A 25,105-nucleotide genomic window follows, 5' to 3' on the forward strand; every position below is an offset into this window, starting at 1 on the left:
TTTTAAATCTATTTCAAGGTACTTTTATTTAGATACCCAAGAAGATCAATTATCAAGGAAGAAATTCCAGAAAAATTTATGCAGTAAATATACATAATTGTATTGATCCCTATCAACTACAATCCTATACTTTACTGGATGTAACTATATGCTCTGAAGATGACTGAAAGATTCAAGTTCACAGAGACAAACAGTTTCTCAGAAACACACTGAACCAACCTTCTTAATACTATTACCCTTACTTCAAATTGTATGTTTGAATGACATTATACAGTTGGGGCTACATACTTTTTTAGTAATCATATGCTGAACAAAGGTAATACTAGATTCTATTTTCATTATGGAACAATCACTTATTCAAACTGTAGGGGGATCAACTCTTATTTGACGCATTATTTCCATAAAGCATCTTCACCAGGTTTCAGTTCCCTATAAAAAGAAAATATTACAGTTTTAAAAATAAATTATGACAGATTAGTACATTATACATTTAAAAATAGTCTTAAATAATTAGCTTTAAAAATGGAAAGCAAAGATACAGTGGATAGGTATTCCCTATATACAATTATATGCATAATTAGCTTGTTCTTGCAAATAACTGTGAAGAGTTTCCCCCGTTTGGTATTTATTTTTTTATTCCCACTTTTATTATTTTTTGTAAGGCAGTAAACATACACAACACACACTCTTCCTCCTATTTTCCACAACAACAACCCTTTGAGGTGGGTTGAGCTGAGAGAGTGATTGGCCCAAAGTCACCCAGCCACTTTTCATGACAGGACTAGAGCACATTCTCCCAGTTTCTAGCCTGAGTTCCCCGTGTTGTATACATCCAGAGAAATTGATGCATACATCCTAATAGTGATCGTTTTGAATTTTCCAGCTGCAAAACTGATTTTGCCCCCTTTGGTCCACAGCTGCACATATGTGGAACAAAATGAGGATATAAATGGATAGGGAAAACTAAGTCTTCCTTCATTCAATGAACAGTGCTCTGATTTCAGCTGGCTCACATTTCCCCCCAAATTATATAGCAATAGGAATAGCATTCAGATAGCCACCCAAAAGATGAATTGCAATGTTGTCCAAGATGCTACTGCAGATTTCATTGTAGATTTTAGTTCTGCATTTAACACAATTCTTCCACGTAGACTAGTGTCTAAACTTCTGGACCTTGGACTTTCTTATTCAATCTGTCTGCATTATGGTTTTCCTGTCTGGCCGCTCACAGAAGGTCAGATTAAGTAATCATACCTCTTCAGCCCTTACTCTTAACACTGGTACACCACAGGGCTGCGTGTTGAGTCCCTTACTCTATACCCTATGTGCATGACTGCATTCCCACTCACGCTAGTAATGCTATTACTAAATTTGCAGATGATACAACAGTGGTGGGGACTCATCTTCAGGAGGGATGAGTCTGCCTACTGAGATGAGGTGGACTAGTTGCTTTCGTGGTGTGGAGACAATAACTTGGTCCTCAACACCAGTAAGACCAAGGAGGTTATAGTGGACTATAGAAGGAACAGATCAAACATCCAGCCCTTGCTTATCAATGGAGACTCAGTGGAGCAAGTGGCCAGTTTTAAGTTTCTGGTTGTTACCATAAAAGAGGACCTGAACTGGGGTGCTCACATTGCAGGACTGGTCAAAAGGGCCCAGCAGAGATTTATACTACCTGAGACTTCTCAGAAAACAACAACTGAATGAAAACTGCTGGTGACCTTCTATCGCTGCACCATAGAGAGTATCTTAACACTGCACCTCTGTATGGTTTGTCAATTGCACAGTGGCAGATAGGAAAGCATTCCAGAGGGTTAACGTCATTGCCCTCTCCCCTCTTTGGAAGACCTTTATGCTCCCGCTGCCTTAAGAAAGTTCAAAACATTCTCAAAGATCCATCTCATCCTGGGCACCCTTTTTTGAACTATTACTATCTGGCAGACGATACAGAATAATAAAAACAAGCACAAATAGCCTGAAAAACAGCTTCTATCCCAGGGCAGTAGCTCTTTTGAATTCTGCTGTATAGTGCAGTGTTGGTGCAGTGTTGGGGGTTTTCAGTTCAATGTGTGGAGGGTGAAGGATGTGTGTTTGTGTTTATTTTCATGGTCATGATGTGCACTGAAGATGGTGCTTGATTTCATTGTACAATGACAATAAAGTAAACTATAACTATCTTGGGGCAGCTGATTCTCTCAACTGTGTAACAGGGAGTGCAAGTTAAGTCACCTATTATTTTTTACTAACTGAGGGATTTTTTGTAAACATATTCCAAGGCTAAGCAAGGATTGAAGGGTAGGAAAAACTTTTAAAGCACTAAACAATCTGATATAAAAGTTGAAACTGTTAAGAAAATGTTGCAGATAGGGCAAGAGGCAATGATACTTTATTTTAAATTCTAGAGTTGGGGAAAAATAACAGGCAAATCTTTCTTTACAGATAAACTTAAAGTCAATAGATAATACAAGCAAAGGAAGTTACGGAAGCAGTGGCAAAGGGAACATCCTAATAAGCTTTAGTACAATAATCGAGATGAAATAACTAAGAAGTCTGCAAACAGAGATTCGCAGTACTTACTGAAATATAGGTACTCAACAAAAAATAGTAACATTGAAAAAGAAAGGAAGGAAAGTCAAGTACAGAAGAAAAAAAAAGAAGAAAATGAGGTAAACTTGTTGTTTTCTAAAGTCCAAGGTAGCCATGAGGGAATGAGAAGAGGCATTTTTGGAGCTAAACTAGCATAAAATAACAAAATATAACAAAGAAAAAATACAGTATAGGAATATGACATTTTCAGAATCTTGTACTTGGTTCTAAACTTTTTAGGATGAAGGTAAATACTATTGTAGGCTTAGAAATAAAACTGAGACTTCCGGTTTGAAGGGCTTCGGCGACAGACAGAAATCCGCGATCGTGCGCAGTTTCTGTCTGGGCTCACCGCTGGAGCGCCCCGAGCCGGCTGGTTTCGGGGCTAAGCCACCCCGTAGAGGTGGTGAAGAGGGGGGAGACCGCCAGCAGGGTTGAGGAGAGCCACATCTCTCCTCCTCAGCTGGCCATTACTCCCTTTCCCGAAGGCAGTTGCAGCGGTGGTCAGAAATGGCCACCACAAAGGAGAACTCGACTGGAAAAGAATGTGCAGGAGGAAGATAAGAAGTGAAAGTTTTGGCTGACTGGGTTAAATTGTAAAAGCAACAACTAAGGTACCCTGGAATTTAAACTTACAAAAAATAACATCGCTCCCAAAGAAGAGTCGGAAGCAGCAAAGGAAAGTGAAAAGGGAAAGGTTTGGCTTTTTTCTTCTTCTCTCTCCTTCCCTATACTGACAACTAAGAGACTTAAATAAGAAATCGGAAAAATCCGCTTTGACATCAATAGGCAATTAAGCTAAAAATAAAACAAAATGCCAAAGGGATAATAAAGATTTCTGGACATTAAAATTTTTCTTTTTCATAAGCAGGAAGGGAGAGAAAAAAATAAGGGCAGGATCTGGAAGAGGGAGGAGACTGCCTGGAATTAAAAAGAATCTACAGTAAAACTTCAACAAGACTTCTTAAAGATACATTTTAACCGAAACTTTGCAACTAAATAGTAACTCCAGGAAGAGAAAGTGGAAGAAAAAGAGCAAAAAAGAAACAGCTTGCGTGTATTTGGATTATTTGGTGATCTTTGGATTCTTGGTTATTATATTTGAATGACTAAAATCAATGGGTGGTTGTTTAAAAGCGTATACAATGGCATCACTTCTGGATGAATTGAAAATGGAACTTAAAAAGTACAAGAAGAGAAGATGCACAAGAAGGAAGGGTTCTTTTGGCTTCATTTTTCAATTCTTAGATATGGAGATTTGGAACTATGAGAAACAACAAGAAGCGACTGCAAAACAAGAAGACTGGGACAAAGAAGAAGCCATCTTTAATGAACAAGCAATTTTATGTGGGGGAGAAAAAGAAAAGGGGGAAAGAGAATGGAGAATTTAAGACTTAAAAAAACAACCAAAGAAAAGAAAAATAATTCGAAAAATAAGTATAATACTGGAAAGCAACAGAAAAGGGGAATACAGAAGAGAGAAATAGAGGTAGAAAGACAAGGGGTAAAAGGGAGAGAGAAGAAGAGAGGGAAGAAGTAAGGAAAAGAAGTTACAAAGGATATAGATATAGAGATATAGAGAAACAGGACCTATTTAGAGATAATGGGTGAAAATCTAACTGAAAAGGGATTCTGTAAAGGTACATAAGATTGTATTGTTATATTAGTAATAGAAATAACTTTAGAAAATTGGAAACAACATATGATTAAAATGAGGGATAAAACAGTTAGTGTAATTTAGTGAAAAGTTTGTGAATAAAATAAGTGAATAATTAGTTAATGTTTTATAAAATATAAGTGAAAGGGGGGATTAACTATGGAAAGCTTATAATTGTTCCCATAGAACTATGATATTTAATTGAAAAGTAATGTTAAAGTTGTTAAGACTTTAATGAATATTAATATTAATGATAGAATTGAATTGGAATGGAATGTTGTTTTAATTATATACATTTATAATTTTTCTTTTTCTGCCATTTGGAGCCGCCACCGTTTGGAGCTGCCGCTTCGCCCCGCGTTTGGAGCACTCCGCATTTGGAGCCGCCGCCGCTGTTTGGAGCACCACCGCCACTCCAAACACGGCGGCAGCTCCAAACACGGCCGCTGCAGCAGCGCCGGCAGCACTCCAAACGTGCGGCGCCTCAAAACGGCAGCTACGGCAGCTCCAAACGGCGACGGTGGCTCAACGCGGCGGCAGCTCCAAACACGAGCGGAGCTCGCCGCCGCCGCTTGCTGCGCTTGAGTGCGCCAAGCTTTGGAGCTGCCGCTCCGCGCTTTGGAGCACTGCCGCTGTTTGGAGCTTCACCGCCCTCCAAACACGGCGGCAGCTCCAACACGGAGCGGCAGCCTCAAGCGTGACGGCACTAAACTGCGGTGGCGGCTCCAAACAGCGGCGGCAGCTCCGCTTCCGTGTTTGGAGCTGCCTGCTGTTTGGAGCCGCCGCCGCCGTTTGAGTGCCGCGTCACATTTGGAGCTGCCGCTTCCGCGTTTGGAGCACTGCCGCTGTTTGGAGCACCACCGCCACTCCAAACACGGCGGCAGCTCCAAACAGAAGCGGCAGCGCCAAATGTGATGGCGGCACTCCAAACGGTGGCGGCGGCGGCTTCAAAGCGGCAGCGGCAGCTCGCTTCCGTGTTCGGAGCTGCCTCTGCCGTTTGGAGCCGTCGCCGCCGTTTGGAGTGCCGCCGTCACATTTGGAGCTGCCGCTTCGTGTTTGGAGCTGCCGCCGTGTTTGGAGTGGCGGTGGTGCTCCAAACAGCGGCAGTGCTCCAAAGCTGAGCGGCAGCTTCAAACGGCAGTGGCGGCTCCAAGCGGCAGAGGCAGCTCCAAAGGCGGCAGCAGCTCCAACGGCACTCCAAGCGGCGGTGGCAGCTCCAACGGCACTCCAAATGGCAAGTCCCCCACCCTTCCCCTATTTTGCATGTTTTAAACTAGGCCTAAATTTGGGGGAGGGCTAATTTGATTTTATGCCTAGAAAACATGCTGGGTCTTCCTATTGGTGGAGGCCGTATTGTTGGAGAAACACGGTAAATAGTAACTCCAGGAAGAGAAAGTGGAAAAAAAAGAGCAAAAAAGAAACAGCTTGCGTGTATTTGGATTATTTGGTGATCTTTGGATTCTTGGTTATTATATTTGAATGACTAAAATCAATCGGGTGGTTGTTTAAAAATGTATACAATGGCATCACTTCTGGATGAATTGAAAATGGAACTTAAAAAGTACAAAGAAGATGCACAAGAAGGGAAGGGTTCTTTTGGCTTCATTTTTCAATTCTTAGATATGGAGATTTGGAACTATGAGAAACAACAAGAAAGCGACTGCAAAACAAGAAGACTGGGACAAAGAAGAAGCCATCTTTAATGAACAAGCAATTTTATGTGGGGAGAAAAAGAAAAGGGGGAAAGAGAATGGAGAATTTAAGACTTAAAAAAACAACCAAAGAAAAGAAAAATAATTCGAAAAATAAGTATAATACTGGAAAGCAACAGAAAAGGGGAATACAGAAGAGAGAAATAGAGGTAGAAAGACAAGGGGTAAAAAGGGGAGAGAGAAGAAGAGAGGGAAGAAGTAAAGGAAAAAGAAGTTACAAAGGATATAGATATAGAGATATAGAGAAACAGGACCTATTTAGAGATAATGGGTGAAAATCTAACTGAAAAAAGGGATTCTGTAAAGGTACATAAGATTGTATTGTTATATTAGTAATAGAAATAACTTTAGAAAATTGGAAACAACATATGATTAAAATGAGGGATAAAACAGTTAGTGTAATTTAGTGAAAAGTTTGTGAATAAAATAAGTGAATAATTAGTTAATGTTTTATAAAATATAAGTGAAAGGGGGGGGGATTAACTATGGAAAGCTTATAATTGTTCCCATAGAACTATGATATTTAATTGAAAAGTAATGTTAAAGTTGTTAAGACTTTAATGAATATTAATATTAATGATAGAATTGAATTGGAATGGAATGTTGTTTTAATTATATACATTTATAATTTTTTCTTTTTTTAAGAATACAGTGTGTATTTTAAGAATGTACCAAGCAGAATCCGAATGGAAGTTATGTATTATATTGAATGTTACAACTTTAGGGAAAAGATATAAAGGCGTCATACTCCAATCAGTAACTACAGGAGAAATTTTGTTTAATGAGAAAAGATAATAGATAATTGAAACAGGAAAGACAAAAAATATAAATACAATGATTTGAATTGAGATGAGATAATTAAAATAAAATTGAGAAAATTAAAAGAGGGGAAAAGCTATGCAGAAAATGTAAAATAGTAATAAGATATGGAATAGAATATAAAAATGAGCATGAACCTGAATTTGTGTCTGTACGAAGAAATGTAACCCGGGATACTTTCAAAAAAGATGTTTTATTTGTATTTTTTTTCTCTTTGTGAAAACTCAAATAAAATTTACCAAAAAAAAAAGAAATAAAACTGTGATAGAGATTCATTTTCATTATGTTATCCATCTCAGAAATACCACTCTTCCAAACTGAAGGGGTGTCTACTGCAACCTATTGATAACTAACTTCTTTGTAAAGATTGGAAATAATTGTTCCCCACAAATCATCTGTCTAAGGTAGCGGCCCGTCTGTCAAATTTTAAAGTCAATGAGGCCCCGAGCCAAAAAGTTTGCCCACCCCTGGTCTACATGTATTTTAACTGAGGACTACTTTATATTATTTTAATTATATATTATGCATGTAACCACTGTTTCTATTATGAACATTTTCATCTGCCTTGGTATAAATCAGTAAAGATAAACAGTCAAGTATGTCTAGGAACGCGGTAACCATATTTGGTACTTTGTAGAGCTTCAAACCATATTTGGAGCAATACTACACATCGCATATTACAATATAAATTCTTTAAAGGAAGAATTTAATAATTGTGATCTTTTATACACATCAATAAAAATTCAGTAACAGCTATATCTGCCAATATTTTCCTTAAGTATATTTTTTAGAAGCAATTTCATCATCCGGAAGAATAAAATGCTTGTAAGAAATCAATTAAAATAATTAACCTTTGATATAATTTGCTCTTGTTTCTGAATATTGCCAGTTTCTCATCATGTTGCTTGTCAAAGTACCATCCCACCAAGAATCCTAGGGGACACAATGCCATAGGCCAGTGATCTCGCACCAAGTGGATAATATTCATGGTAGTTACTGTGGAAAAAAAGGACAAAGAAAGATTACAAGTAATGGCATATTTCCACATGAGCATCATTGCTTATAATAAAAGATGAGACCTATTTGCCCGTAAGTTCACTGTTATTGTGAAGTAAGTCCTATTGGATTGATGTGACTTATGGAGAAAACATAACATGTTATGTGGAAAATATTTTATTGTAACTTAAATTTTGCCTGTAGCATAGATGGTGGTATAGAAGAATCCACAAATGCTGGCATGTGTAAAATGAAACGTGAATGGGGATGTCATAATGCAAGTTTTCCCCTTACATATGATACAAATACACAAGGAGTCAAGTTTGTATCAAATGTTATCCATCATATTCCAGGCTTGTCCAATAGATACTTTCTTATAATAGTGGAACAAGTCAAAGGAATTGCACTTGATAAAAAATTAATGTAATTGAAATGTGAAGATCCTGTACACAAATCCTAAAAAATTTTTAATTTCAAATAGGATGACAAAATATGTATTTTGATGTTATTTACTATATTCCATTTTGTAAATTTACTGTCATTTAGTATAGTATAATATACGTTAATGAAAAGCCCAAAACAATTGCTAATAACACTTTGAAGTGTCATTAAAAAGAATCACCAACCTGCCCTTCAAATAGAGCTGCAAACATTAACAACTTAACTACTTGCCTCATCCAATTAAAAAAAAACCTTTAAAAAATCTGGCAGCTACAAAGCCAAAAGGCCATTTTCCATCAGTTTTATCCAGTGTTTTACCCAGTGTTTTGTATTGTTTATGTTTATCTGCATGTCGTCTGTGTGGGAGGGGGGTGAGATATAAATCAATCAGCTTTATTTCTAAGAATCTACAGGCTCCACGTGTATTCTTAGAAAGTTTTTTTTAAGGATGGCTGCAGCCCAATGCTTTGCTTGAAAGTGAGACGCTGGCCAGGACAGGCCAATATATCTGATTTATTATGGGAATTCCTTTTCTATTGCAGAGCTGTAGCATTCTGAAATGAGTATTTAACTCCCAGCCTGCTCCAGATGCAAGCAAGATGTCTAACTCCTTTCTCAATGGGAAAAGCTTATACTAGGAAGAAGTCCCCCTTCCCCAACGTATTTTGCCCAGAATATGATTGTACGCCCTGAGCAACTAACCCAGGAATACCCCTTATTTGGACATAGACGCCCATCCTTCCTGATACTAAGCTACATGTGCATCGAGTCTGAATTAGTGGTTGAAAAATTTTGCACAGATCTTGCACAGTATGTACAGCTTCATGCATGACACATCCACTATTGGCAAACCAAAGTGGCCTCCTGTCTTCTGAAGACATCAGACGCACCCTTATCAATCCCTCTCTGACTCTCTCCCTCTCCATTCACCACAACGCTAATCTTACCGGTCCAGAGGATCTAGGCCTCACCCAGGGTCAACTAAACCCAAAACGACCTCTCCGTTTACCGATGAGGCTTCGGGAAGCTAGGTATCCGGGAGGAACCATTAAGACGAGCGGAAAAGGAAGGGCGGATAAAGCTATTTTATTTCACACGTCCCCCTGGGAGTCAATTTCTTTTTTTTTTTTCCTTTAAAGCATGGTTAGAAATCCAATTCAGGTGGATGATATATGTATGTATCACGATACCATAGACGGTTCTTCTCCCCTCTTAACTGTAGGTGGTACAATCCAGATTTCTCTTTCCTCCCGGCGGCTCCTCCTCTTTCAGCGGTCTTGCCGGTTTCTTACCCCAAAATGGCGGCAGCAAGAGGCAGGGCTGGGGATGGTTGAGTGGGCGCGTGCGGGTTTTTCTTTCCTCCTTTCCATTTCCCGAATAAATGTGGGTGCCCGGAGGTAACAAGGGGTGATAAACAGGTAAGAACGAAGTAAGTGTCTCGGAGGGCAGCCGCTTAAGGGATATTTGGCTTTCCCCTAGTGCGGCTCTGTCCTCAGTGAACACGGCTCATGAGTGCCTGCTTTCCTTCAGACGAAGAATTAAGGAGACGGGTACAACAGCTGGACTCGAGCTTGAGAACGAAAGACATCCCTGCAACTTAAGACACCGAGAATTTCGGGCTGATAGGCAGGATTCCGCGAAGCCCACTTTAGAGCCCGAAGATTTAGGCCTCAGCTCCAAAGAGGAATAAGAGTCTCTGTAATAAAAGGCTGCACCTGTCAAACGAGCACCTGTCCTGAGTAAAGAGTCGTTTCTGCTTCGTGTACAACCTCAGTTTAATGTAATTTTGCTCGAGCCACCCGGGTTTCAATGAATGAGTTTATTTTATTTTTTACTCCTTGAGATGGAATGGCTTCAATACAATTTCCTTTTTAACTTTTGGTTGGTTATTTTGCATATCTTTGGCTGACTTCTCTAATGCCACTGTTATGGATGAAAGCCAACTTGATTTTGTAATATTAGAGATAGCTCCAAAGTATCACCTACATGCTTTGGATGAACTTTATTTTCTGGTACAAAAATATAATGGATGATTTTGGGCCAGTCACATACACTCAGACCAACCCACTTTGCAGGATGGTTTTTGGGAGAAGGGGGAATAGGAGGAAGGAGTACTATGTATATTTGCTGCCTTGAGTTACTGTACTTAAAAAAATAAGGGTGAGATTAAAAAATATATAATAAAGTTAACAGTTAGCCATAAATAAATACATATAGAGATAGCTACCATAAATGTCAGAATTAAGTAAAAATAAAATTATATAAGTAGAGGAACACATACAGTAATAGGTGGAGCAGGCTCTCAAACTCGAGGCCTAGATGCGTCACGCACTGACCATGCCCATACCCAGTTTAGCGAAGGGAAAAGTAGTGATACGTCACATGATGATACCGTGATGACATGAGTTTGAAACCCCTGAGGTAGGGTTATGTTGAAACTTAACATAAAAATTTCTGAAAACTTGAAAATTTCTAGTTCTCGGGCTATATCAAAAAGGAGCAGAGCAGACCCTGATAAATCTGAGGGTTGTTCGTATGTTGAATCATACTTTATAGTTACAAACCAGGTTATTGTCAGTAAATTGACAGGTTACCTGTCAGTAAATGCTGGATTCTTTTTTTTCAGAGGTGTGTGTGTGCACGCGCGCACCCTGCTGTTCTGGTAACCCTGTTTGTCATGTTGAGGAAAACTGATACAATTGTTCTGCGAAAGAAAGCATTTGATTTTATCTCTAAGCTCACAATTTAAACCAAACATATTGAAATTATAGATTCATTGATTTGGGGAAATTCCCAATTTGCTTGTGTTGACCATGGGCCTTATTCTATGAAACATGCTGAAATAATATAATATTAAGTATCTCTCATTTTTCACAGCTGCATATGAAAACTAATAAAAAGGATTTTAAAACAAAATTTATTTCTTTATAGTAACTATTTTTGGTGAGAACATTTGGGGAAGAAAAAATGACATCAATTATCAAGCTAACAACCCTCTCAGGGGTTCAGGAAGAATCTGCTCTCTGCTATTTACTTCAGGTAGATGAGTTTCGCTTTTTGTTGGATTGTGGCTGGGATGAGAATTTTTCTATGGACATCATTGATTCCCTGAGGAAGTAAGTAGAATTTGACTCAGTTAAAGTGCTGAACCCTTGAAAAATGTACTGTTAATGATTTTTTGTTATAGCATATTTATATAACATAAAGCACTTTTGTTTAAATTATTAAAGTTCTGGTACAAAATTATTTGTATCAAGAATTTTTCCTTACTATATATGAAAATAGACTTGCTAAGCATAGGTAGAACATTTCTACTTTATATTGATCTTTTAATTGCTTTACTTAAATCAATAACATTTAAAATGTTCATGAAGACAGGGACAACAATTGCAGGATCAAACTACAAAGAATAGTCTGCTACTTTTTTGGTTGGAATTTTATTTATTTTCTTATAAAGACAAGAAAGGTATTATGATGATGGAACCATTTATTGTATTTTTCAAATACAGAAACAATGCCATTTGATCAGAGTTCCCAATGTGGAGATTTTGCATGCAGAATTGTATTTGATAAGAGTAGATCTACAGAGTAAGATTTTCATTAGCTTTGGTTTCTTGAATGTATACAGTGACATGTAGACTTTGCATTTCTTTGCATAATCTTTAGTCTTGGATGACAGTATCAGCAACATTTATTAAAACATAGTGTTTTGAACATTGTTCTCCAAATACAATGTCATCACTAGAACTATTACTAGAAGTTTTTTCCACTCTTCCTTTTAAGTGAAACATGGAAGCAAAAGCTTGATTTCTAAGTGTTTTTCTGTGATGTCTGACTTCTTCAATTAATGAATGCTTTTAGTCTAGTTGAATATCCTGTTATAGACAGCTAGTTCAATTTTGCTAATATTCCCTTTTGTTTGAAGATACTGTTTTCTAAAGAATATTAGGAGAGCAGGACATTACTAAGATAAGACCTTCTTTCTATTGAAAGGAGCATTTTCCCATCTATTGAAGGGAGCATTTTCTTAATAAGAGCTTTTTTCATTAGAAATTTCTCCTTAAAAATAGAACTCTAGATCCAAATTTTATTTTAGATTAAAAGTATCAGTTCTCAAATGATACACGCTATACTGAAATAGGTGTTTCTTTAAATAGTGAAATGGAGTGTTTTCTCCTCCTCGTTCTTGTTTTATAGACATGTTCACCAGGTTGATGCCGTACTTCTTTCACATCCTGATCCTTTGCACTTGGGCGCTCTCCCATATGCAGTGGGAAAAATGGGGTTGAACTGTGCTATTTATGCAACTATTCCTGTATACAAAATGGGTCAGATGTTCATGTATGACCTCTACCAGGTAAAGCTCATGTCTCAGTTTTTTGAGAGAGATGATTTTAAACTTTCCCCCAATGTGGCTAATTTTAACTGTGAATATTTTTCCTTTCCTTTTGACTAGTCCCGCCATAATACCGAAGACTTCACCTTGTTTACTTTGGATGATGTGGATGCAGCTTTTGATAAAATACAACAACTAAAATTTTCTCAGATTGTCAATTTGAAAGGTGAAAAATAATACTTTAATACGTTGTATTAGTATGAAGAATTGAAACAAAGATGTGGGAGGGTTGCATTATCATGTAATTGAGGTGTGTATAAAATTATGTTTTTTCTTTAGGTAAAGGGCATGGTTTGTCCATCACTCCATTACCAGCAGGTCACATGATAGGAGGTACGATATGGAAAATAGTTAAAGATGGAGAAGAGGAAATTGTTTATGCAGTTGATTTTAACCACAAGAGGGAGATGTATGTACACAGATGTTGCTACTTTCCTACTACAGTTTCTTAACATTTCTGATTTCTAAAGACTCTCGGTCCTGGGTGGTTTTGTGAATGAAAGTAGTATTTTAAAATCAAGATTGTATTTCTGGTGATTTAGTGAATATACAAATAAAATTGTCTTGGCAGTAGTGTGAAAGCTGGCATTGCTTGGAGATTTTTCCTATGTTAATTTACAGCTATGATATTTTTGGAACTTGCACACCTGGTTTGTCTTAGTAGCAAATGGAAAAATTGTTGAGTTGAAATTAGTACTACAGAGGAACCTTATTTACTTACTTATTCTTCCATACTTTTTAATCTTAAGAATCCTGTATACATGCCAGGGTTTGCACATGCAGGAATTAAATTTGAGGGTAAGGAAATCTGGAGTAGTTCCTGTTTTTAAAATTAGTAGACGATGTTTAAAATGCATTAAGAAAAGCATAATGTTCCTCAATCAAAGATATCCTTCTACATTCGGCAATGCCATTGTTTAGTTGTCAATTTCAAAATAAATTCTGACCTTAAGGAGAAAAGATGCTTCACATGAGGATTCTCCTGCAGGACCTGTCAACAAATTAATAAATCACCCAAGTCTTTCCATAGCATTGTGTGGTGAACCCTTACTTGCAGTATGATTCCATGGAAAGAAACGTGGTTTATCAAGTTTCTTATATGCGGGTTTTCCTTCTGAAACAGAAGTGCTGCACAGCTCTACTAAGTAATTAAAGATGGTTTCCTTAACTTTCATTTTAAAATATGGTATCTAATTAGGAGAGGAAAAATAGGTTTCCTTATGTTTAATTTTAATTTTAAAAAGGCAATAAATTTAGAAATGTGTTACAGTGTCATCCATGTTCTAATTAAAGAAGTGTTGTCTCTGCCTTAATTATAGAAGTAGATTCCATATTTTATCTATGGAACTGTCTATAATGTCAACAGTGGTAGATCAGATTTTATTTATAGGATAATGCATTGTTTTATATTCATTTCTTTAAGATGTCATTACACCTTTATTTTGAGAATTCAGAAATGTTACAAAAGTTAAACTAATTTGAAATCACATAGAAGAAAATACTAAATTTAAATTATTCTTAATTATGACATGTTTTAAACTTTGTTTATAACATTTGTTCCTTTTTTAAGAATGAACTTTAAAACATTTTTTCAAATAAATTGGTTCTTCTGTAGGCTTTTCCTTCTTTGCTTTGTTTTTTACACTGCATTCTCATAAGGAAATACCCATGAGCTCAGATATTTGCAGCATATGAAATAGCATGAGTTTTTACTTGCAGCACAGGATATGGGAAATAATACAAACTAATGTAACAAGAAGCGTAGCCTTCTAGTGACTTTTTAGTAACTCTATTTGCTTGCACCAATCTATCTTACCTCTTTTTTTTTCATTTCCTTCCACTATTTTTAAATTGCAGCAGAGAAATTTGACTTGTTTATATCTGTAATTTTTATAGCACCATGTACATTTGTATATCCATGTATTTAAATTTATAAATACATTTAAATTCATGGTTGCAATTAAATTGTTCTAATAAAAACTGACAATTTTGAATATTAGAAAATCTTTTATTTTCAGCAAGTTTTAATTGTCATATTATACACTGAAATTAGCATAACTTCTTTTTCAGTCATTTAAATGGATGTTCTTTGGAAATGTTAAGTAGACCTTCTTTGCTCATCACTGATTCGTTCAATGCTACTTATGTACAGCCAAGGCGGAAACAAAGAGATGAGCAACTGTTAAGTATGTATTTTGTGACACAAATGAAATAACAATTTATTACGGGATTCAGGATGGAATGGTTTTTGTTCTTAACAGGATTTCATCCTCTCATTTATTTAATATTCATGAATGTGCAAGATGATTTTTTTATAAGATTACTAATGACCTAGAAAATTGAAATAATTTCAGTTTTAATTTGAAAGGGGGCTGAGTATGCATATTTTAAGTGAAACATGACTGTTTTTATTTCACAAATTAATTTAATGGAAATATATTGCTGATGAATACTCACAGAGAATATATATTTGTTTTTTTGAATGTTGCTAGTTGAAAAGGTGCCTCTCCTCACATAAATATTACTTTATCTATGAAAAGCCATTCTTTTCTTGGCATTAAAATAAAATTTTAAGTATGCTAAAGACTTTTATTTGACAACCTTAATATTACATATGGAATCATGTAGCCTTCTGTCTTATAGCTTTGGAAATCTATAAAACAAGTGTTCTTAAGACACTATTTCTTCAGAACATAAAAGGAGTTAATGTTTTTTTTTAGTAATTTAGCTTGAGGTAAAGTACTAAATGGTAACCTCAGTTATCATTTAGTTGACATGTGTTGTATGGTTAGTGATTTTTAGTTAGATACTGTCTGCTGCATGATTTTTTTTCCAGAAATTATTTTAAAAAGTTTTGTAGTTAGAGCATTTATGTTAAGCCATCAAATTGCTATATATCACATGTGGATTAGAAGCTACTCTTGATGCCATTTGGTTTTTCCTCTGATTATTAACAAGAAAGTTCTGTGTATATAAGGGTTTCAATATTGTAACTATTTGTTTTTGTTTTTTTATCTCCAGCAAATATTTTGGAAACATTGAGAGGTGATGGAAATGTTCTAATAGCTGTGGACACTGCAGGGAGAGTTTTGGAACTTGCCCAACTGCTTGATCAAATATGGAGGACAAAAGATGCTGGTTTAGGAGTTTATTCCTTGGCACTTTTAAACAATGTCAGCTACAACGTTGTGGAGTTCTCAAAATCTCAGGTTTGTTTTTTCAAGTTGTTATAATGAAATTCACTGTTGCAAAGCAGGTATTTTAGCCTTATGTAACAAGTAACAAAGCATCTAATAAGATATTAGTTATTATAAGGTATGGACCATACAAAGCATGCTTTGCAAAACAACCCAATTATCCTTCCAAATCACTACCTAAAATATTGGTGAAAATTTGTTGTCACTTAGTATTAAAAAGGGCAGCTGATCTGTACTTCTCTCTCAATATACAGGTAGAATGGATGAGTGACAAGCTAATGAGGTGCTTTGAAGATAAGAGAAACAATCCTTTCCAGTTTCGTCATCTTTCTCTTTGTCATGGACTTGCAGATTTGGCTCGTGTTCCTAGTCCCAAAGTTGTTCTTGCTAGCCAGCCAGATCTGGACTGCGGATTTTCAAGAGATCTCTTTATACAATGGTGTCAGGATGCCAAAAACTCTATTATTTTGACATACAGAACAACTCCTGGAACATTAGCACGGTTTTTAATAGATAATGCTTCTGAAAAAGTTATAGACATAGAGGTAAGAAAATGCAATACTTTTTAATAAAAAATATTGCATCTTTAAGCTAGTGTAAGAATAGCAACACAATGACCTTGCACAATGGTTTGCCTCTACTCAAAGCAGAGGAGAGCAATAAAATAACTGCTAGATAGCCACACCTAAAACCATGCATGCATTACAGTATTTTGAATTTTGTTAGTGAAAAATTAATTTCAAAAAATATGCACATTTGGGCCAGTGCATATGCAATGCAAACTTTTGAGCAGGGGTTTTTGGTGAATTATATAAATTATGCTCACACTTTGAAGAAAAAAATGATAGAATTGCTGATCAGTTAGCTATGAAGAAATCTTATCATTACATAATAACTGGCTATATAATATATGTGTCTATTTGCTTGAGATTTAAAATGTAGAAAAATAGTCACACATACATATGAAAATGCCCGACTTTCTTGAAGAATTTTTCATTGATGTTAAGTGGTCTGTTTTGCAAAATAATACCAAAATAATTTTAGAAGTCATTTCATACTTCATTGCAGATTGAACTTTATACGTACTATTATGTATTAGATATGTATATCTAATATGAATATTGCTGTTGTGTACCATCATTGTTATTTAATGATTCAGTGTAAAATCTGAACATGTAAGGCAGGTGAATATATGAGTTACTAATCTGTGCTTTTACTTTAGCTCAGGAAACGTGTAAAACTTGAAGGAAAAGAACTTGAAGAATACCTGGAAAAAGAAAAAATTAAAAAAGAGGCAGCAAAAAAATTAGAGCAGTCAAAAGAGTGAGTATCTATATGCCTTCACAACTCCGGTACATTAATATAGACCCTGTTCATTAACACACATTCTTAATGGATCCTTCAAAGCATCCAGTTTAGAACACTTGTTTCAGTGTTACTTAAGAGTTTATTGTATTTTTCTGCCTTCAAATCAGTGTTAACTCCTGGTGATTGGCTAGATTAGTCCTTGCAACTTTCTTCGAAGATTTTCAGAAGTGATTTGCAATTGCCTTCTTCCTAGATGTGAGATAGAATTATTGACCGGAAATCATACAACTGGCCTTTTGCCTAAAGCAGGTCTAGAACTCCCAGTATTCCAGTTTCATTACATTAGTAAAGCAATTTGAATTACAATGGAAGTAGCCCAATTGGAAACATATTTGAAATGGCTTTGACTGCCCCCACAGATAGCAGCACCTGGACAGCCTTGGGTGGTTTAGACAGCTAAACCAGTTTGGCCTTGGTTAGAATTCACTAGGGAACCACTTAGGAATTCCATATTTGTAAGCTTTATTGGGAAGCTGAAAAAAATATTCTGTATAAGGTAATTTCCATAACATTGCCAAGGAAACTGGACAGATACTTCCATGAAAGTCATCAGGAACTGATTTCATCTTAAAAGAGGCTTTACTTTTCTTTGACTTTAATGAAATTTACTTTTAAATATTATTTATGATTGACTGATCTGCAACTTAAAAGTAAATACCTCCTTAGCAGAAATATAGTAATTTGTGGTTTGTTAGATTCATTAGCTTCAAAATTAATAGCTATATAGAATATATTTTGCAAGTTTATTTTGCCTTTATAACAAAGAACTGAGGTGCCAGTGAATTAATCAGGATATAAATATTTTGTTGATTTGCTTCATATGTATAATCATTCTGGACTCCTGTTTTAGAGCAGATATAGATTCCAGTGATGAGAGTGATGCTGAAGAAGATATTGATCAACCATCTGTTCATAAGGCCAAACATGATCTCATGATGAAAGGCGAAGGGAATCGAAAAGGAAGCTTCTTCAAACAAGCCAAAAAATCTTATCCTATGTTTCCTGCTCCAGAAGAGAGAATTAAATGGGATGAATATGGAGAGATTATTAAGTAAGTGGGAGATGAGGGAATGCCTATTATTCTAATATTTTTACATTTCAGTATACGCTGACTTACTCTCTTCATGTAGAATGCACATTTTTCCAAATACATTTTTATCTCAAATGAAATGAATAAGTTCTCTGGAAAGACACGTTATATTTAAATGTATGTATCGAACCTTGATAATTCACCAAATAATGAAAACCGTTGATGGAACACATTATTTGGCCCATTTACAATTCTTTATGGTTCCAGAAGACAGGGAAGGTGCCTAAAGCAAATTTGGAAGAAAAGGAGCAAGCAGCTCTGAGGGGAAATGCCATTTTGCAGGTAGAATTCTGGATGTGTTGGGATGCCCACATTTGGATCAATACCTTTTCAGTGATCTATGCTATTAATATATAATTAATACTATATCTAACAAATGAAAAGTATATATAATACTTTCATTTGCAAAAGTGCCACAAGTTTTCTTGACAATTTGCCTGAATATAAAATTAATAATGAAATTAAATGAAATTAATGAAAATAAAATTTCTGTATTTAGACCTGAGGATTTCCTCGTTCCAGAACTTCAGGCAACAGAAGAAGAAAAGAACAAATTAGAATCTGGCCTTACAAATGGAGAAGAACCTATGGATCAAGATTTATCAGATGTTCCTACTAAATGCATTTCAGCAATGGAATCAATGGAAATAAAGTGAGTGCATGTAGATTAGTTGAAGGTGATGTTACGTAGCATAGAGTGTGATGCTTATCAATCTATTACAATCTCTTTCACCCTATTTGACCCTGCCTGATATCTCTTATGGCTGTGTTGAAATGATCCTGAGTTTTTAATATTGTGAAAACATTCACTTCTGCATTCGCTATTCATTTCTCTATAACCTACAGTATATCTAGGCTATCCTCAGGTTATGATCACAATAGGGACCGGAAAATTCATTGTTGAGCAATGCAGTTGTTAAATTAGACATTGCATACTTTGTGAAGAAAAAAGTTGTTCATCAGATTCAAAATAGTTTTTTCCTCTAACTAAATACTGTGAGATGGACTATGTGATATTATATAAAATAAAATTCTAGCTGACAATGTATAGAATACAAAGCAGAAGACAAAACATTAGAAGTAAGCTTCTTGGGGTGGGATATTGGAAAATACAGACACTAACATATACATTGACCAAATAAATTGCAATGAGTATTAATTAGAAAATAGGGGAGAAATTCATTTATTTAATTTGATTTATAAGTTTGTTCTTTGCAAGTAAATTAATACTGAGTAGAGTATATTTAAAATATCACAGGAACAAGCCTAGTGGGTAAAACTAGAATAGAATAGAATTCTTTATTGGCAAAGTGTGCACACATGAGGAATTTGTCTTTGGTGCATATGCTCTCAGTGTACATAAAGGGAAAAAACATTCATCAAAAATCGTAAGATACAACACTTAGTGATAGTCATAGGTTACTAAATAAGCAATCAAATCATACTAGGAGACAAATAAAACAATATAAATTATAAAGATACAAGCAACACAGTTATAGTCATAAGTGGGAAGAGATAGGTACTAGGATGTGTTATTATAATCTAGTACTAGAGGAATAATAGTAACACAGTCTTAGTAAATAAGTTGACAGTATTGTGGGAATTATTTGTTTAGCAGAATGATGGCCTTCGGGGGAAAACTGTCCTTGTGTCTACTTGTTCTTGTGTGCATTGCCCTATAGTGTCATTTTGAGGGTAGAAGTTGAAACAATTTATGTCCAGGATGTGAGGGATCTATAGATATTTTCACAATCCTCTTTTTGACTCGTGCAGTATACAGGTCCTCAATGGAAGGCAGGTTGGTAGCAATTGTTTTTTCTGCAGTTCTAATTATCCGTTGAAGTCTGTGTCTGTCTTGTTTGATTGCAGAGCTGGTTTGTATTATGCTGGTTTGTAGTAAGAACACACCAAAGCAATATTTTTGTCTCTATAACTTGTGTAATCAAGGTGAATGATGTACAGATGATGTTTATAAAACTCTATTGCAAAACTTTCAAAGACACTTGAAATCTGTTGACATCAGTTGGAAGACAAATAATCTTTCTATGAATTACTATTTTGTTTGGCTGATAATTTTCTCCTGCAGTATGTATAAAAATGTACAAGAGAAATAATATATCTTTGACTTGATACTAACCAATATGCTGTATTAATATGAGAACATTGCAAACACATGATCACATAATGAGTGCAAGTATCAGGGAATTCTATGGCTATGGATTGGATTCAAAAGAAACAAAAATTCCAGAAGGTGGCAGTGATAAACCTCTTCTGTGCTGTTGCCAAGGAAACTTAATGGATGTATCTATGCAGTTAGCAGGAGTCATGTTTCCTTTTATGGCATATCTACCTTGAGCCTCCGTTGCTAGTTTGAAAAGATCCTTTTGAAGCTCTTCTGTAGGATAATTAATACACAATACTTAAATTGCTTAAAAATATTGAATACAGAAGAGTTCAATTTCTTACACTGTAAAAACACTATTTTCTGTTTCCACACTGTTTCTAAGGTAGTAGTGTTCATCTATAAAAATAGTTGATCTTTTATTTCTTGATGACTAATTTTCACAGGCCTAAGTATATTTTTTTAAATATGTAGATCACTTCCATCACTTCATCTTGATTGCAACTCTCAAATTTCTAATTAGTTAAAGATACAAGTTTTCACTTTGCAAAAAACATTGTTAACAATACAGAATATGCATGCTTTAAAAAATGGAACGGCTGCCTTTTGTTATTAAATAGTTCAGCATTTTGCAAAGTTCTTAAATAACACCATCTGGCTTAATAGTTAAAGGCTGCATTGTTGTTAAAAATTTTGCAAATCATAAGGATGTTATAGTTACAAAACGTAAGATTTCAGTTTAGTATGCTTGAATGACAGCTGCGTCGTGACATGTTTATATTCAGCTTAGATTAGGTTTTGTTTTTCTTCATCTCTATTTTTTTCTCCTTATTTCTAGAGCTCGAGTTACATACATAGATTATGAAGGCCGCTCTGATGGAGACTCCATTAAAAAAATTATTAATCAGATGAAGCCACGGCAATTGATTATTGTCCATGGACCTCCTGAGGCCAGTCAAGATCTCACTGAATCTTGTAGAGCTTTTGGAGGGAAAGACATTAAAGTTTACATGCCCAAACTGCATGAAACCGTAGATGCAACCAGTGAGACTCACATATATCAAGTAAGACTTGCATGTTTGTATGACAAGGTATACTTAGCACAATTCAGCCATTTCCAAGTATTTATAAAAGGACTAACGCTTGCAAGATGTACTTTAGAACATGAAACAGTATACACAAACCACTTTTTTGAATTGTTAAAGTAGCCACATCTTTTTCCAGGCTTGTAGATCTGCCTTGGAGCTTGTTCCTGACTATTTCCATCTACATGGAGGCACATAGTTGTTCTCAGCTGTATCCAGTGGCTCTGGTGAAAATGCATGTGGAGACACCTGGCAACACCTTCCACAACTACTGTAGTATATGCATGCCTGAAACAAGATGCCACTGTTTTAATGATTAAAAAAGTGATTTGTACATTCTCCTACATATTACAAAGAACCTACTTCAAAGGATTTGTATGCAAGAGAAAGCAAAGTAAGCCCTGTGGTCTGATCATGAAATTGCCTCAGGGTGTATTTCTAGGGCATTTTAAAGTTCTGGTATTAAGTTTTGAAGGGTCTGTGGGCTCATTTCCTAAGGATTGCAGTCATTCTGTCAGTCTGCCCTACTCTGAGATTTTCATTTGAACCCTCGTTACATGGCTATCCGCAAAAGGAATTTTGTGTGACAAATCACAGGAAGATATTTGGGGGGAGGCGGGTAACCTTATCTATATTTTGGCCTGATAGGAAATGTCAGACCCCCTCACTGGCTCCTTTTAAAGATCCTTGAAAGGCTTGCTTGTTTTTAGGTATTTCCTTAAAAATGGTTGTGATGGTAGAGTGTGATTGGTAATTTTATATTCCGATAGTAAGGTATGAATTTTGCCACATAAATTTATGTCATTGAACTGTATTACTGTGTTAGCTATATTAATAATATAGTTTTTTTACTGTACTTATTAGCAATTGTTATTTATATCATGTCTTCAGTAGTCTAATATAATTTACAGAATATATTTTGGGTATATTTTATTATAAAAGAAAGGTTTATAAATACTTTTAAATTGGTTTATAGGGAGATAAACATTTGTGCATCCATAGCAAGGTTAGTTTTACAATTAGCCAGTATTTCTTTTTTGATTGCCTTTGTTAAGTGTGCTCTTTCCCCAAGGCCGGTACTTTCCTGTTTGAAAATCCAACAAGATAATTCCCTACAAGGTCTTCCTATTCTTTAGTCTTGCACTGAGTCCTTGCATCATTCCTTTGGTTTTAACTTAGAGTATTGTAGGAATTAATTGTGATTGATAGAGTGATTTCTGGCTTTCTGAACTATTAAGTCTCAGGCAATTGTGTTTTTTCAATAAATTACATAATGTGCTAAATCATTGCTTAGTGCAGTACGTAGTAAGCGTGGTCTGCTATAGGACATAAATTACAGGCTCCAATAACTAATGGTTATTTGCTAAACTACTGCAATCCTTAACAATAAATGCCAAAAATAAAAACAATGCCTTGATAGTGTGATTACATTGTCTTTCACACTGTCTTGGCTATTGATATATCGCAAGCAGTGCTGCTGAGAATGTAAATTCTTCTTGTTTGTTTATTTCAGTTTTTTTTTATTCTGTTTTAGGTTAGGTTAAAAGACTCCCTAGTCAGTTCCCTTCAGTTTTGTAAAGCTAAAGATGCAGAACTTGCATGGATAGATGGAGTTCTGGACATGCGAGTATCAAAAGTAGACACAGGGGTAATTTTGGAAGAAGGGGAACTGAGAGATGATGGTGAGGACACTGAAATGCAGGTAGATGCACCCTCTTCAGATTCCAGTGCTGCAGCACAGCAAAAGGCCATTAAAAGTCTCTTTGGTGATGATGACAAAGAAATCTGTGAGGAGAGTGAAATTATTCCTACTTTGGAGCCCTTACCACCCAATGAGGTAAGATTTAAAAGTGAACTTTTATTGCTTTGGAAACATGGTGTCTTGTATATAAAGAAATTATTGAAATACGTTTCATGATAGGAACCCAGGTTTTAGTTGTGTTTTTTTAACTGTAGATCTGTTACTGTTAAAAGCAGTTCCTTGTGTAGTAAAAATGAAGAGCTACTGTCTTTCATGTACATAATATTAAGTACTAAAAGAGTAACATTTTTCTCTGTGTTAGGATTTTTTTTCTAAATGAAAGCTAAGTTTTTTAAAAAAAATAATTAAGGCTCAAATGTGTCAGATCTCTGAATCAAATGAAATTAGTTATTTCGATATGAGAAGGGCAGCAAATAAATTTAATAAATAAGTAATAACATTATCAATTACCATGCATGTTTGTCAAAGATTTTGAAATTGCTTACGCTATCTAGTCCTGACCAGAATTGAGTCTTTTAATAAATTCTACCATGATGTACAACATATAGGCCTATGCGTATGAATTTTGTGATACAAAAACAATAGCTTTACTGGTGGGATGCTTCAGGTATTTGAAATATATTAAAATTTTATTTTGGCTTGTATCCTCTTGAAAAAAGGTTCCTGGACATCAATCGGTCTTCATGAATGAGCCAAGATTGTCTGATTTTAAGCAAGTTCTGTTGCGAGAAGGAGTTCAAGCTGAATTTGTAGGAGGAGTTCTAGTGTGTAATAACTTGGTTGCTGTTCGCAGAGTAAGTAAGAGAACATGTGTGTGTGTACATTTAACGTATCAGTTGTAAGAAATCTTTCAAAAAAGTAAATAACTGGATATATATTTTTTGTTACAGACTGAAACTGGACGTATTGGATTGGAAGGTTGTCTCTGTGAAGATTTCTATAAAATTAGAGACCTTTTATATGAACAGTATGCCATTGTCTAAGGAGAAGTCTAAATATGATATGTGGACTTGTTTTATTTACAGATGTAAAAGAATAATTAGTAGCCATTACTAAACCTTTCTAGTTGATGAACCAGTGTTGATATAGTCTGAGAAAGTTTACTTTATATAAATATCCTATATATTTTGCTGGTTATATTTTTCATAATAATACAACTTTTCAAGTTGTAGCTTTTCAAATTGCAGATAGATTGTTTTACAGAACTTTTTGAGATTTGATCTTTACAAATTTGCATTTAGTCTCTGTTGAAAGCAATGGGATTTTGGTATGATTAACATTTCCATTATTTTTGGTGGGAAGTAAAGGTAATTAGCTTAGCATGAATGTAGCCTATTAAGGTTATGTTTAAAAATATAAAAGAAGTTTATGTTAAAAATGTCCCTGATTTGCAACTAAATCATTTATTGTACATTTTTATTTTGATAAAAGCAAATATTCATTGAGAATCAGTCTGTTTCTTCAGAGTAGTTCCTGTCTAACCATCCTATAAAGCTCTACTCCTCAACTGATTTTTCTTAATGATTTGTCTATTTATAACAATATAAAGAAAGCGGGGGGGGAGGCAACAGAGATCCTAAGGAAGCAAAAATCCTACAACTACATAATGAATGGTCTCTAAATTATTACCACAGTAAAAAGCTAGTACAAGGACTTTAAAATTCAGCTATTACTATTTCCAAAATACATACTTGCTACATATTTTAGAAGGTACCTAACAGATAGCTGCTTCCATTAGCAGAAGAACAGCTTCCAATATAGAACAACACTGCATTGGGGGGTAATCACAAATCCAGCAAGGTTGTTATATTTGCTTGAGAGTCTGCAAAAAACCCTTTGCTAATGTTAGAATGAAACTTCGCTGAACAACT

At 35.4% G+C, this 25,105-nt stretch overlaps 2 protein-coding genes across 6 annotated transcripts; one reads left to right on the forward strand and one right to left on the reverse strand.

The window, feature by feature from the left end:
- On the reverse strand, positions 1-9,288 carry NDUFB1 (NADH:ubiquinone oxidoreductase subunit B1). The gene is made up of 3 exons (XM_026679205.2): positions 9,162-9,288; positions 7,629-7,773; positions 1-429 (listed from the first exon to the last, which is right to left on the reverse strand). The coding sequence occupies exons 2-3, from the start codon at positions 7,763-7,765 to the stop codon at positions 393-395; spliced, it is 174 nt and encodes a 57-aa protein (XP_026534990.1). The 5' UTR covers positions 7,766-7,773; positions 9,162-9,288; the 3' UTR covers positions 1-392.
- Positions 9,289-9,490: 202 nt separating this feature from the next.
- On the forward strand, positions 9,491-24,742 carry CPSF2 (cleavage and polyadenylation specific factor 2). 5 transcript variants are annotated; one of them, XM_087952078.1, is made up of 15 exons: positions 9,491-9,643; positions 11,146-11,330; positions 12,412-12,571; positions 12,671-12,776; positions 12,890-13,019; positions 14,681-14,796; positions 15,632-15,819; positions 16,062-16,352; positions 17,030-17,130; positions 18,026-18,226; positions 18,765-18,917; positions 21,226-21,451; positions 23,007-23,309; positions 23,894-24,028; positions 24,125-24,742. In XM_087952078.1, the coding sequence occupies exons 2-15, from the start codon at positions 11,182-11,184 to the stop codon at positions 24,215-24,217; spliced, it is 2,352 nt and encodes a 783-aa protein (XP_087808204.1). In that variant the 5' UTR covers positions 9,491-9,643; positions 11,146-11,181; the 3' UTR covers positions 24,218-24,742. The 5 variants fall into 5 exon arrangements, with proteins under 5 accessions (XP_087808204.1, XP_087808206.1, XP_026534981.1 ...); XM_087952080.1 differs by having other exon boundaries at positions 11,146-11,253; XM_026679196.2 differs by having other exon boundaries at positions 9,491-9,632.
- The last annotated feature ends 363 nt before the right edge of the window (positions 24,743-25,105 follow it).

The sequence above is a fragment of the Notechis scutatus genome, chromosome 1, assembly GCF_049901735.1.
Source record: "Notechis scutatus isolate UNSWTSFEM ecotype Mainland chromosome 1, rNotScu1.2, whole genome shotgun sequence".
In the NCBI taxonomy this organism is placed as follows: Eukaryota; Metazoa; Chordata; class Lepidosauria; order Squamata; family Elapidae; genus Notechis; species Notechis scutatus.